A 13,484-nucleotide genomic window follows, 5' to 3' on the forward strand; every position below is an offset into this window, starting at 1 on the left:
GAAGAAATCAATGCTTTTCATCAGAGCAAGGTATGAATATTGTGCAGTAAGTAATGCATCACACCAGACATTGAAAAAGGATGTGAAAAATAAGTATTGAAGAGTGCACCATCTATCTGGCTCACTGCATGAGACAGGTGTTCCCTTGAAGTGGTCTGTAATTAAAGACTACATCAATACGCACAGATGAAGGAGAGGCTGTCTGCCTCATCATTTCTCGACTTTGGAACCTTAATAACATCCTTTGAATATTTGAGTATCAGTGCACCTCTCCTAGTTCTGCTGCCTTAAGTTTCTTGTGAGCTGGAAAACAGTGTCAAAGTATTTCAAATATTGTTTTCAACAGGGAAGAAGTATTTTAGAAAATGTCATTTTAGGAATTAAAATTCTCTTATTTTTTCCATACCTTTCTCAACTGATTAAGAAATCCAGAGGGGGGAAACAGGACATCTTACTGCTGATGTACATGTACAATTCCAGTCCACCTTTCTCTTTAATGAGATTAAGGTAGGATTTTGGGAGGGAAACCACTTAGCATTGTTTAAATCTGATCTAGTGAAGAGAACACAAATTTTAGCAGACAAAACTTCCGTTCTTTGTTGCACACAGAATAGGTGACTGTGTAGTGGTGTGTGAAAATTTTTGCTCTGAAGGAATCTGAACTGATTCATGGCCTAGTGTGAAATCCAGCATCAAGATTTGAATGCAGATGTTTTTGACATGCTACAGAGATATATGTATATTTTTGTTACATTTTCATAATACTTTTAACTCTTGCTTTTCTTTCCTTGTGCATCCACCACAGATCGCATTCAATTGGGTAAGATGCGTTACTCTCTTTGAATACTGCTTCTGTGTTTGACAGGATTTGTTTTATGGAATATAATGCAGTAACCTTTTTCCTTTCAGCATCGTTATGTAGGATAAAAACATATGTTACTTAAACTGTAATGCCACATTTTTACAGCATGGTGAGTATAATGAGGAAAGGACTGGACTAAGTTGTTTGCCTTGCTCTTGAGTAGATTAGTCTCAAATTCAAATAATGAACACGCTCAAAAGATGTGCCTCTTGGGGAAAACCTATTTATATGTAAACCCATTTTCTCAACCATCTTTTTCTGTCAGGTTGGAACATAAACAAATGCTCATTAAAAAATCTGTTCTGCCAGCAGAGTTTTATAAAGATTGTATGAAGTATTTACCTCCTCTTCAATAAAGTAAAAGTATGTTAGTCGTGAAGTGTATACGGTGACTCTTTAGAAATCTTGAGTCCTGGGGAAACTTCCAATAGCAGGCCAGGTTCTTAACATGATTAGAGGGGTTCTTTATATTTAGAGCTTGAATTTATTGATGCTGTAAAGCACTTCAGTATATGATGAATTATAAAACAATTTTATGTGTTCTCAAAGATTCTGTAAACAGTCTGGCTTTACGTCAGTCACTCAGCAGAGAGGCTGAGCACCCCTGAATCCCCTGTAGGCCCTCTGGTCTTGTAGCATCACCAGTGCACAGGACAGCTCAAAAACAGTTCTTCAGTTCAGCTAGGTGATCCTAACATGGACTCTTACTTCACTGAGAAGATTTCAAAATGGGACATAGATTGGCCTTCCTATCTCACTGTGACATGAAACCAAAATGTAGTATTTAGTGACCTTTGTCATGAAGGATCTCTGTTCTCTGCCTCTGCACTGATCACGACCACAGACATGTATGTCTTTAAAAAAGCTTAATGTTTTAGGCTGCTAGTAAAAGATGTTGTCACCGTTCCTTTAACTTGCATCCTCACTTCTTTAGAGAAATTAAAAGAGGAACTCAATAAAATATGCACTTAGTATTCCAATTGTCTGTCACATGCCACCTCTCAGCTGTGCAAATTTAATTTGGCACAATGTAATCTTCTTACTTAAACCTTCATATTTAGAATATTTTGCTATTAGAAGAGGAGCAGCCTATGCTGAAATACTTCCTCTTATTTTTGCCTATTTGTCATGTGTTACAAGATTAAAATGGCAAGCATGCTTGTTTAATTTAACTAGGATTGTTAAAGATTTGCTGCACTTGTGAAATGTTTGGGCTAATCTTAAGTCTTAAAAATTGTGAAAAATTGAACATGAAAGATTTGCATTGTCTGCTGTCGGTTCTTTATCTGAGCTTAGAAGAAGCCTTAAAATGCACACAACAACAATTTATATAAAATCTCTCTGTCCCACCTAATTGCCAGATAATTCCTTCCTTCCCTCCCCCTGCCCTTTTTGAATCTTCAACCTGGGAAAAAAAATCTTTTGTGTGTATGTGGACACAGTGCTACTCTGTGTAGTTTAGAACAAACACATGTGCTGTTTATATGAGACTTTTCATTTTTTAATGCTATAATCATGCTTTGCTTGATTGCAGTCAAATGTTGCTGTCTCTTAAAATAAAGCTCTCACTGTTTTCAATCAGACCAGGCTGCATCTGTCAGTCAACACCGAAAGTAGCCATACAGGAATTTTTGAAACAATACATACTCTTGCAGTGCACAATTTACTTCCAATGTTCAGGTCTGAATGTACATATAGGCAGTCTTTATGCTTCAAATAAAAATACACATTCAGAACAGACTTGATGCTTCCCAGCAGCAGGGAATAGGGGATGCTATGATAGCAGAGGTGGCTTTGGTAGCTCCAGTGGTAGAATGTGGCTAATTAAGTCGGGCGGTTAGAGTGGGTGGCCATCTGCAGGGTTAAAGGTGTGCAAGGTGATTTGGGGATCTTGGAGTGATGCAGAGGCGCCATCCTCTGCTTGCCAACCTTCTGATACTCTTGCTGTTGGGAAGTCTGTGGAGCGAAGTATCACCAGGAGAACTGGATAAGAGCTGTGGAAAACAGCTTTTTGGTAATGTTGAGGTGTGAAGGAGGAGGTGAAACATCCGAGAGATGGGGGCAGCAGCTGCTGCAGCAGCTGAGAGCTGCCTCTCTGGTTGAAGAAAGCTCTTGTTTTAGTAGCCTGTTGTGCAGGAGCCTATAGAAATTGGTGGCTGGCACTGGTATTTGGACTCATCTGTTGTATATGCAACAAAGGCAATTGCCCACTTGCCTATGGCCTTATAAACCAGCTCTGTTTATGCTCACAAACCTGAGGCATGCTGCACTCCCCCAGCGTAGAGCTTATTGTCTGTCACTGCAGAACACAGAGGTAGCTCTCTGTTCCTCTGTAACATGTCTCTGTAGATAGCAGGGGTCTGCACCATTTAAATGGATATCGCCAGGAGTTGCTTTGCATCATTCCTTTGAGCCCTATTAAATTGCTGATTGGTTGACATGAACATGTGGTTGTAAGATCTTCAGTGCTGAAAGTGAGCTGGAATTCACAAGTGAGTTTGACAAGCTATTGCCATCAAGAGAGAAAAAGTACCAGCATTGTTGAAAATATGTAATTTTTTTAATTTAAAAAAAAAGTTGTAATTATGTTGTAGACTGGATTTTACAGCTTATTTTTGTTATCTTTTGCTTTCGTCCCACAGCTACTCTATTCGCCATTCCATAAGCATGCCTGCAATGAGGTAATATGCTACCCATATTCTGTTTGCTATGGTGATGTTCAGCGGTGTTGTAATGAGGGGGGATTTGCATACTTTGATCCTAATCCTGCAGTTTTTAGTTGGATGAATAGTCCTACTTCAATCAATTAAGGTTATTCATGTAGATAAGGGCTGCAGGAAAGGCCATCTGTGTTCTTTTCCTTTTAATTGTATTAACAGTTTAATCTCTTGTACAAGCCTTTGAGTAAATGAAGCAGTTCCGAGATGTATTTGGGTGGTTAGCAGGTTTGTATTACTGAATCTGAAATTCAGTTGTTTTGCTGCCTCTAGAACATCATCCAAAGCCCATTAGGGTCGGAGATGCTTTCTACTCCAGCAGGCTTTGGATCGTGCTTCTAGGGAGGGATTTTAGCTGAGTGCTTTCATATTTTAATGGCTGTAATCATGCTTTACTTGACTGCAGCGAAATATTGATGTCTGTTCAAGTAAAGCTATGATTGTTTTCAATAAAATTAGGATCCAGCTTTTTTACCTCCCTGGCCTCTAAATATATGAATATCCCCGCTCCCTGCCAAGCATGTGGGGAAAACAGATCTCCTACCTATATGATGGATGCTAATGCATTCAGCTTCAGCAGTTTAAGGCAGGCATTCACCAGTGTGACCTGTGAGTCAGATGGAAATCATAGAACTCCATTTCTCTCCTGTTGACTCTTCTTACCCAATAGAAAGTCTGTCACCTATTTAACAGAAACCAAAAGTAAATCTGCATTATTTTTCCAACTGGTTTTTGTTTGCCCTTTCCTTAAATTAGGGTCAGTTTAACTTAGCCTGATGAGGGATATGATGTAAATGTATTTGCAGAAATAGAGGTCATCATCATGCTCCCAGCATGTTACCAGAATGTGCAGCAGATGAACTGGTACACTGAAGTTCTAGCAGCTATTGGCTTCATAACTTTGCAGAATGAAACTCAGGCTCCTGCATGTGTTTGCCTTTCCCCATGGGTGACACAGAGGCATGGACACCTGCCAGGGTGAAGTGGTTCTGCCTCACTGTTCCACTGTGAGGTTACCTTCCATTATGGTTAAAGCTTGCTTACATTTTATTTCATGTAGGAGCAAACGGATGTAGTGGGTTTTGTCCATCCTGATGGCCACGTTGTTAGGAGTTACCACTGCACTCTCAGTGGTAGTAATTGCTATAATCTCTCTGGATATACCACAATAGATGGGGGGGGGGGGAAAAAAAAGATCAAGGACTAAACAGTTAACTGCTTCATTGTTCTGCTCTAGGCTTAGAGACATCCTGTCACTGCTTTGTTTCTTGTGGTAAAGAAAGTACCAAGAGGAACCCTGCTGGACAGCTGTTTCTGAGCTGCAGAGTCTTCACTAATGAAGGACAAAGTATGCTGTAATTGAGCTCTCAGTTGTCAGGCAAGGAACAGAGAACCAGAAGAGGGTTCCCTTTACCCACTGCAGATTTGCTCAAGTCCTTTGTGCCAGCTGAACTGCTGGAGGAGGAGACAAGCTTTTGTACTCACTCCACCTTGCCTGTTTCTAGCATGTCTCCCTACATGGGACAGGGATTATCAGCAGTAGGGAAGCTGCTGTCAAAAGGGGAGAAGAGACATCCATCTAAGCAACTGAGGAACAACATGGGTACAGATCTCTGTGGGCAATCATACTCTCACTTTAAAACAGCATATGCATTATAATACTGTGTGGCAGGTATTAGTTGTGGTCACTATGTTCTGTTTGCAGGAAGAAATGTAAAAGATTGAATGCATTTAAAATGAGGGAGAAGCTATGTTTCAGATTTTGGAGAAATTAAGAACAAACAAGGTTGTCAGGCAAGCCAGCAAACCAAATAGCTGATTTGCTTTAAGAAGGAAAATGACAGCTGTTGCCTTTTTTTTTTTTTTGTTAAGATATGTTCAGCTCACAGTTTTCCCCAGAACAGTGTTATATTATGTTCTACAGGGAGTGAAAGGCAGAGAAAAGCTTAGCTTTGTCAGAGGAGCACCTTTGGAAGTCCTCATCTTTTGAAAGCAGCAGGATACACATGTGGTCACAAAATCATGGAGTGAGGGGTCAGGATTCCTCAAAGGCATTTTGGACCCACTTCCTATGTAGTTCTAATCTCCTTCATCCTAGCTTCAGGACATTAAACTGTCATCTTTTTAATTATGTATATTATGAACTTGCTTATCAGCTGAAAAAAGTGTTAATTTCATTACAGGCAACAACACAAATGGATAAAACCATAGAAATGCAGCACTACAGTCAGTGTTCTTTGACTGTTTTTCTGAGAAAATGATAAATTTATCAGAGGATAGGCAAGCTAGTAACTGGTTTCAGTTTACTAGTCAGGTTCTGCATTTGCAAATTTGTAGCTAAAAAATACTCATCTGCTTACCATAATTGGATTTGACTGACAGAGCACAAGAGACTGTTAATACCCTATCAGTCTGCAGCCCTGTGCTGCCAGCCAGCCTTCATTCTGTCCTAGCCTTGTTGCCTGCTAAGAACTGATCCGTTTGTGGAGTTACCCCATTATGTTTGCAACTGACCCTTCTTTTCTTCAACTTTCTTTTCGTCCTAGGAATTCTCCAACATTCAAATCGTTTGAGGAGAAGGTTGAGACCACTGTCACAAGCCTTAAGGTAAAGGTTGGAGGCTGTTACATGGCTGTGCTTCTTAAAGTGTAACAGCTTAATTTTCTGTATAATTTGTACAAGAGACTTGTTGAATTTGCTGTTCCATCAAGAATTTAATGGAACTGCAAGAGCACTAATGGAAAATGAAGGCAGTGTGCAGAGAAATAGTCCTCTGCTTTGTTACTAAGAAATTACTTCTGTTGTCTGCCAGAGTAAACAGATGCTCTCAGAAATGCCCAAAATGTGGCCATACTGAAATGGAAAGCAGAGGCATCTCATAAGGTGTGACCACGGTTGTTTATGCTGTGCAAGGCAGAGCCATGTGGAGATTCAAGGTCAGATTTTGGAAGCAGTGTGGCCTCATAAGCCTAGTGCAGTGCCTTGCCAGATGGACACAGCCATATGCCTGTAGAGTGAACTTCCATCCCTGAGATATGCTCCTTTCAGTGCTGGAGATGTACTCACCAAGTGCCCCTTACTCAGCTGGTGGGAGCTGTCATGTAACTCGGGTCTGATTCATGTTACCTGTGTGGCTCTTAGCACCGAACTCATCTTTCTTTAATACAGGTGTGTTTCCTCTCAAATTTCATTGTCTTGTCTGGATTTAAAATTTCAAAACTATATTGACACATTTGCTGTGGGACAGGAAGATCTGATGGCAAAGTTACCATTTATCACTAATAGCACCTGTTAAGGTTCTTAGCAGGACAGAGCATTGCAGATTTGCAGTGAGCTAATCTTTGGTGCATGGTGAGGCACATTCAAGGCAGGGAACAAGAGGGTTTGTCTCCTAATGGTTCTTTTTCATCAGATAGCCAAGTGTGCTCATAAGATAGCATTTTACTTGGCTTTGATAGAAAGATTACAATGTATTTCAAGTGGACAAGGGCCAAATTGATCAACCCTCATTTTAGGGGGAACTGAAAATAGTAGATTAATGTCAAAGGGCATAACAACTTGTAAAGCATTCAAAAGGCAAGAAAATGACCTTCCACTTGGGACAGAAGGACATTCCTTGTTACAGAAAATGCAAATTACAGCTGGAACTGAGGCAGCAGGTACACAGGGAAGGTCTGTCTTTTCCATGCCGCTGTGAAACCATAGAGCAGATAAAATTTTCCAGTCAGTGTCTGAGGAAAGTAAGCAGCAGAGAGCTTGATTTATTTTTATGTTTCAGAAGACCAATGTCCACCAAAGAATACAGAGTTGCTCTATCATTTTCACCTTTTAAATGTTCACATTTATTTAGAGATAAGCTGTTCTGACAACTTTAAGTCTTGATAGTGCAGGGTAATGTCATCGCTTGTGCACTGTGTCAGAGAAGGAAACATCATCTCAGTTTCACATGTGGGAGGCAGCATTCCAAGGAGCCAGAACAGAATGCAAACCTCCAGAACCCCAGCTCAGTGCCTGTATACACCTTCCTATTAATTCTTTTCACCTTCGCTGCAAATGCTTTTTATACTAAACTTCATTGTAGGAGAAATTCATTCACGTGGTGGGGGTGCATCAGCTTGGAAGGTCTGAATTCCTGTCTGGTGCTGTCAAATGTATTGCTTGCTTACCTCTTTATATTCCTTTTACCCATTTAGATAAGGGAAGCAGCTCATTGGAACACCTGAAGTCTAAAATGGAATTTTTTTTTTTTTTTTTTTTTTTTTTTCAATTTTTTGCCACTCACAAGTTAGAGGAAACTACACTGGAGAAATGCAGCACCTTTTGTACCCATTTAGTTGCTAAACCTAGTCTCAGGGCTTTCTGCAGTACTTCTGGCTCCCAAGTTTGGTTCTAGACTACACTCCACAGATTCATTCCTTCCACACTTATGACCAGCCTGTGAGAAGAACAGCTTAAAGCCTTTTGCTTTGCTTTGAGGGCTAAAGGACAAATGTGAGTGATACCCTTTCTGCATTAGGGTAGGATGTCTATTTCCAGTCACCTCAGTGTGTCACTCAGAAAGAGGAAAAGTCAATTCAAACTGCACAGCTCTGGTCTTCTTGAGGAGCCTGATCTTATTTTGCTGATTAAGCAAAGGCATTCTTCTAGAGGAGACTGTCATGCCAGCTCTTAGCCTATTGTGTTCAGGGTGCTCTTAGATCATCCTTTAAGCAATCTTTAGTTAAGCAGGACAAAACAGAAAGTCTTGAGTCTAAAGTAATTTTCCACATCCCATTAAACCTTCATTGTCCATGTTTATTGGCAAACACACTAACATCTTCTGAAGTATTTTCTGTCTGTATTCTATCTTTCTTTCATTTCTTTGTGCAAATTGAGAAAGGAAGCTGGAGTCATCGACCTAAGATGCCACCAACATAGGCTGTGGACAACTGGGAATGTCTCAGCACTGTTTTTCCTTTTCACTGTCTCTGTTCCAAGGCTTGCAGATTTGGAAGACAGAGGAGTGGTGGGGGAGAAATCATAGTCTGTTCCTTCAATTCTAGAATCCTGCTGTGGTCTAAAAAAGTGGAAACTTCCCAGAAAGGCTTCTGAAAAAAGAAAAGAACAGCAGTAGCCTTATCATCTCCCCCCCACCCCCCACAATATTAGCTACAGATCTTCAGTGATTGTACAGTATTTGGTAGTCAGCCAAAATAGATGTTCAGATTTCATACATTTAGAAGTCAAATTTCAAATTAGATTTTATTTACTCTTGGAGTTTGGACTTTGGGTTGTAGCCTTCTTAAGAGACTGTATTAGTTCAGCTTCCCCTGGAAATCAACAGGACCTGGGTGCCCAGGTGTCTTCAACTTTTCTGAAAATCAGAACACTGATGAATTAAATATTTGCGTAAACACTGGGGTATTGCCCAGAGGTATTCAGTAAAGTGACTTGCATCATTCTTGCTTTTGGATGGAGTAGGCAGAAAGGCTAGCAGAAAATGAAACTGCGTTAATGTTTCTAATTTTGAGGTGTCCAAATTCAGGTGCACCTTATCTGAGTCATTTCAAATAGTGCAGGAACACTTTCATGATCACTGATCAGTCTGAATCCGTTTTCTTCTGAAAATTTTAGTTGGCAAATAAAAGTCACGAGTTCTGCCATGAAAACAACAGTAGCTTTACTAGGCAGTGGCCACCTTTTCACTGCCAGTCCAAGTCTACCAACATTTAACAATATATGTATTTTGTATTGCTGTTTCCAAAGTTCAGAGATGGACTGATACTTTTGAAAGTCGGCAAAGCCACTAAACTGGATACAGATACCTCTTGAGACAGGAATTTTTAATATTTGTGACTCAAACTCTCAGAGCAAATATCTAGTACCGCCTTATTTTATTGCTAATATTGTTAATCTTAAACTAGGCAAGCTCCTGTGATAGTTGATGAAGCAAAGGATTATATAGGATTAACCCTTTGGAAACTTAGGACACAAAATTTATTAAATTAAAATCTTCCTAAGCTTTCAGTGGCTGACAGGCTGGAAAAAATGCCAGTTTGTCTTTGTCCTGCTGCAGTTCTAGGATGGAGTAAAAAGTTTTGCCCAATCTTCAGGCTTGAATAAACTTTAAGTGGGCGTATCAGCAAGCCTAGCCATAGAAGAATGTTCTCTTATCAGGACAACCCAGTCAAAACAGTTTTGTCTTTTCATCGCTTACTGTTGACTGTTTCCAAATCTTTAGCTAAAGCTCTGCCTGCTGGTTTTTATTCTTTGGTTACTATATTCCTTCTACTGTCTGAAATCCCAGTACAGTTTATGTACTTTGAGAGCAGCTGTGTTACCATTGCTGGTGGATGGGCCACTTTACAAGGCAAATGAACTAGTTCATTTTAATACCTGTCTTTTATTCAGCCTGTGAAAACTGGAAAAAAACAATGAAACCAGCTTGAGCAACTCGTGAGAAGAACTGCACTAAGTTTAATGGTAGGATCTAGGTTCCTGCCTGGGACCTACTTGGGGACTGGTTCTTTTAAGTGCATGATAAATGCCACTGGCAGATTTGATGAGCGCAGCCTAGAAGTTTAGAAATTGAGGGAGGAAAGGGGTTGCTTTATTTGACTGTTTTTATAGCTTTTGTTCTAAGAAAAACCCAACCCCACATGTCTCTGCCTGCTTTGAAGTTCTCAGCCCTCCATGACCATGGGGTGGAATGCAAAGGGGACTTGCTACACAGGGTGAGCAGAGGAACTCGCTGTTCACTTTGTTTGCCTTGTTTCAGACCAAGGTTGGTGGGACAAGCCACACGGGGGGCAGTTTTGAAGAAGTTCTCAGCTCTACAGCCCATGCCAGCGCTCAGAGCTCTCTTGCCGGCACCCGACTCCCCGAGAGCGAAGAAGAGCTTCAGTGTTAGACTGCAGGCCCTCCTGAGCCTCACCTGCCTCTCTTCAGAGACTTGCCTAGTCAGTGATTTTTAGACCTCCCTTGCCAGCCAACTTGTGCAACAAGATTTTGTCAGCTGTGGAAAATTGCCTCCCTGCCCTTGAGCTGGAGAAATGTCTCCCCTCTCTAGCTGTGTTTTAGATGGGCCATTTCATCATCAGATACTTTGTGCTCCATAGAAACTACATGCAAGTCATTGACTTATAATGCTCTAAATTCAATGTTAAGTGACCAAAATAGTTTTCGTGCTCATGTAACTTCCCTGCAACAATATCCCAGTGTCAGTTTCTTTCTTCTTTCAGTTTACTGTTTTCTATCTGTTGGTTTCCAATTCCCCTCTCAGTGCCACATCAGACAGATGGACCAAGAGCTGTGCAAAGATTTCTACTGCCAGCAATAGTCCATATACCAGCTGTCTACCAGCCATACCATGTGCCCTTTGCTCAGGAGTGTCTGTACATAATCTATTTCCTAAAGGAATTAAATCACTTATTGTCACAAAAAGTCTTTTTCTCCTTCATTGGTACAGTCTGGCATTGCCCTCCAACCATTAGTCAGCAGAGTAAGGGGAAAAGGAAGAGACACCAGGTTACTCATATAGAGACTGAACTGATCGCAGCTGCCGATTTAAGATGACTGTTGTAGCTCGAAAAGCTTGTTTAAAAAGCTCCACTGATTTCTCTCTGTGGTTTGGTAAGACTTGACAGTGTAAGTTCAAAAGGGAACTGCTAACATTTTTGTCTCTGTATCTTCCCCGCAAAAATAGGGGAAGGTGTATTTATGAGCCTCAGTCAACATACAGCCTTAAGTGAAAGAATACAAAACCAACAATTGGCTTAAGATGTGCCATAGGTTAGAGAGCCCCTGCCTTCACTCAGCATTTCAGAGCTGCTAGCGTAAACCCTATTATCTTACAATACACAGGATGAGTAGGTATTTTTGCTGTCAAAATTTTGTTGTGCTTCATTCCAGGGCATAATTCCACTAACCGTATTATATCTGCCTAATCACCATGAGCCAGTCATCTCTCAACTTTGATGCAGCATGTTTTCTTGCATCCTTTTAACATTTTTTTTCTGAGAGCAGCACACTCGTGACACTGTCTTACTGTCTAGTGAGCACATGTCAGTCTGCATGTTGCATTACTCAGTTCACCAGACTGAGATGAGCACAACTTTATCAATAAAGTATAAACAAAATGGAAAACAGTCTGGCTACTTTCAAAATGGATGCATTTTTTGAGCATAAGCCAAAGCTTCAAATCTGTGTCAGTGAGTTTGACATTGCAGACTGCTTAAAATCTTGTGAAAAAACTTGGCTTTAAGTGATTTTTTTCCTGTGTGGCTTTTGTTATAGTTTTTACAGAGTTGGAAGTCCTTTCATAATGTTCTACTGGACATAAGTTAACTTTGGATATTTATATCAAATGCCTCTTTAGTGTGATTTTTAGCATGGAAGCAAATCTAATTAGGGTTTTTTAGTACAGTTTTCTTGTAACAGTTTGCTAGCTTATTTTATGTGGGTTTGTGCATAAATGTGAATTTATTTAAATAAAGAAGATATTAATGGTTAGTTTGTGTAAATTAAGTTATTGATATTAAAAATAAATTTCTCTTGCTCTTTTATACCTTGTGATTTTTTTTTTTAATTCTGTGTATTTACTAGTATTACTGTGCATCTCTAAGCCTTGCTCCATCCCTGCAGTATCAAGATAAATTGCAAGAACATAATCTAGTGAAGGTAGGTTGGCCAGTACCGATATATTACGGTGATTACAGCAGCTGCCACTCTGTGTAGGGTCAGTGCAGATATGAGTAGATCAGGAGAAAGACATGGGAGAGGAGGTGATTTCCTCTCATAGGTCACATGTCCAGGGCCCAGCACACTTCTGCACATGAACAGTGTTTCAGTATTGCGTTGGGAAGGCTGAAGTCCTGTCGGCTGTCTTCATAGCTCAGGCTTTCTGATTGCACTTTCTTCTCCAGCCTCTTTCCAACCACCTCCTAATTCTATTAAAATGCAGTGCCCAAAACTGACATAGGATTGCAGTTGCAATGAGTAAAAAGGAATGTAATTTTACACGAAGTACCTACTGGATTTCTTTAAACAAAAAACCAAACACACACACACACACACACACACACACACACCCCCACTCCAAGTCACCATGTTTCTGTTTCCCAGGCTGGCATTCACCTTTCTTGCACTGCTGCCTGGGGTTCAGTGCTCTGTCCCTGGGCCCCTGCACAGCAGCACATCACCAGCCAGTAACGCCTCCTGCTGCCTTGGAGGCACCAACTGTTCCTGCCAGGGTAGCTTGTGCTGTGCATATTTCTATCAAACAGCTTTTTAAGGCCATTTGTTTGTCAAGAACATTCTCAGTTCTGTCTTGCACTGCATCTGTAGCTCTTCCATGGCTGGCATTCCATACAAACTAATGGAGACTATGGTTTGTAGGCATCTTGGTGGAATAAAAGTGCTGAAGAACAATGGGCCAACTCAATCACGTTTGTGGTATGACAGTCAGCCACCAGTGACCACTAAACAGTTTCATATTGCTCGGTAAAGTGCAGCTTGTTCTTCCAGGGTCTCCACAGGGCACAACGGCTGCCTTGCGGGGTTCCCTGAGCAAAGTAGGCATCCCACCTCTTGCCTGGACCACTCTGCTCTGCACATTTTGGGCATTGTGCCACCGCTAAGGCACAAGCTCCCTGCAGCTCTGTGCAGTACACCGTGCCTGTGCCCGAAACACCAGCTGCAGAACACAGCGTGAGCTTCGGCCAGGCCCCTCAGGTTTGCATAAAGCAGATGTTTCCCAAGTCCCAGTGCCTGAAGATGTGTGCTCACCAAAATCGCTCACCAAAATCACCCACCTTTATAAAGAGGAGGACCACTGAATTTAGCTATACACTGCTTCATCTGACACGAGTCTAAAGACAAAGAAGCTAGCTCCAGGTCTCTACCATGGAATTTTTGCAGGTGCACTT

General features: G+C 40.9%; 1 protein-coding gene across 1 annotated transcript in view; it reads left to right on the plus strand.

Moving 5' to 3' along the window:
• TPD52L1 (TPD52 like 1) overlaps window positions 1-12,073 on the plus strand; it is a 56,579-nt gene extending 44,506 nt beyond the window's left edge. The window contains exons 5-8 of the mRNA XM_074896250.1: window positions 806-820; window positions 3,505-3,543; window positions 6,126-6,186; window positions 10,337-12,073. Of these exons, the coding sequence (XP_074752351.1) occupies window positions 806-820; window positions 3,505-3,543; window positions 6,126-6,186; window positions 10,337-10,468 (247 nt within the window). The 3' untranslated portion in view covers window positions 10,469-12,073. The remainder of the gene's footprint in view (window positions 1-805; window positions 821-3,504; window positions 3,544-6,125; window positions 6,187-10,336) is intronic.
• Window positions 12,074-13,484: the final 1,411 nt, after the last annotated feature.

The sequence above is a fragment of the Athene noctua genome, chromosome 1 (genome assembly GCF_965140245.1).
Source record: "Athene noctua chromosome 1, bAthNoc1.hap1.1, whole genome shotgun sequence".
Classification (NCBI taxonomy): Eukaryota; Metazoa; Chordata; class Aves; order Strigiformes; family Strigidae; genus Athene; species Athene noctua.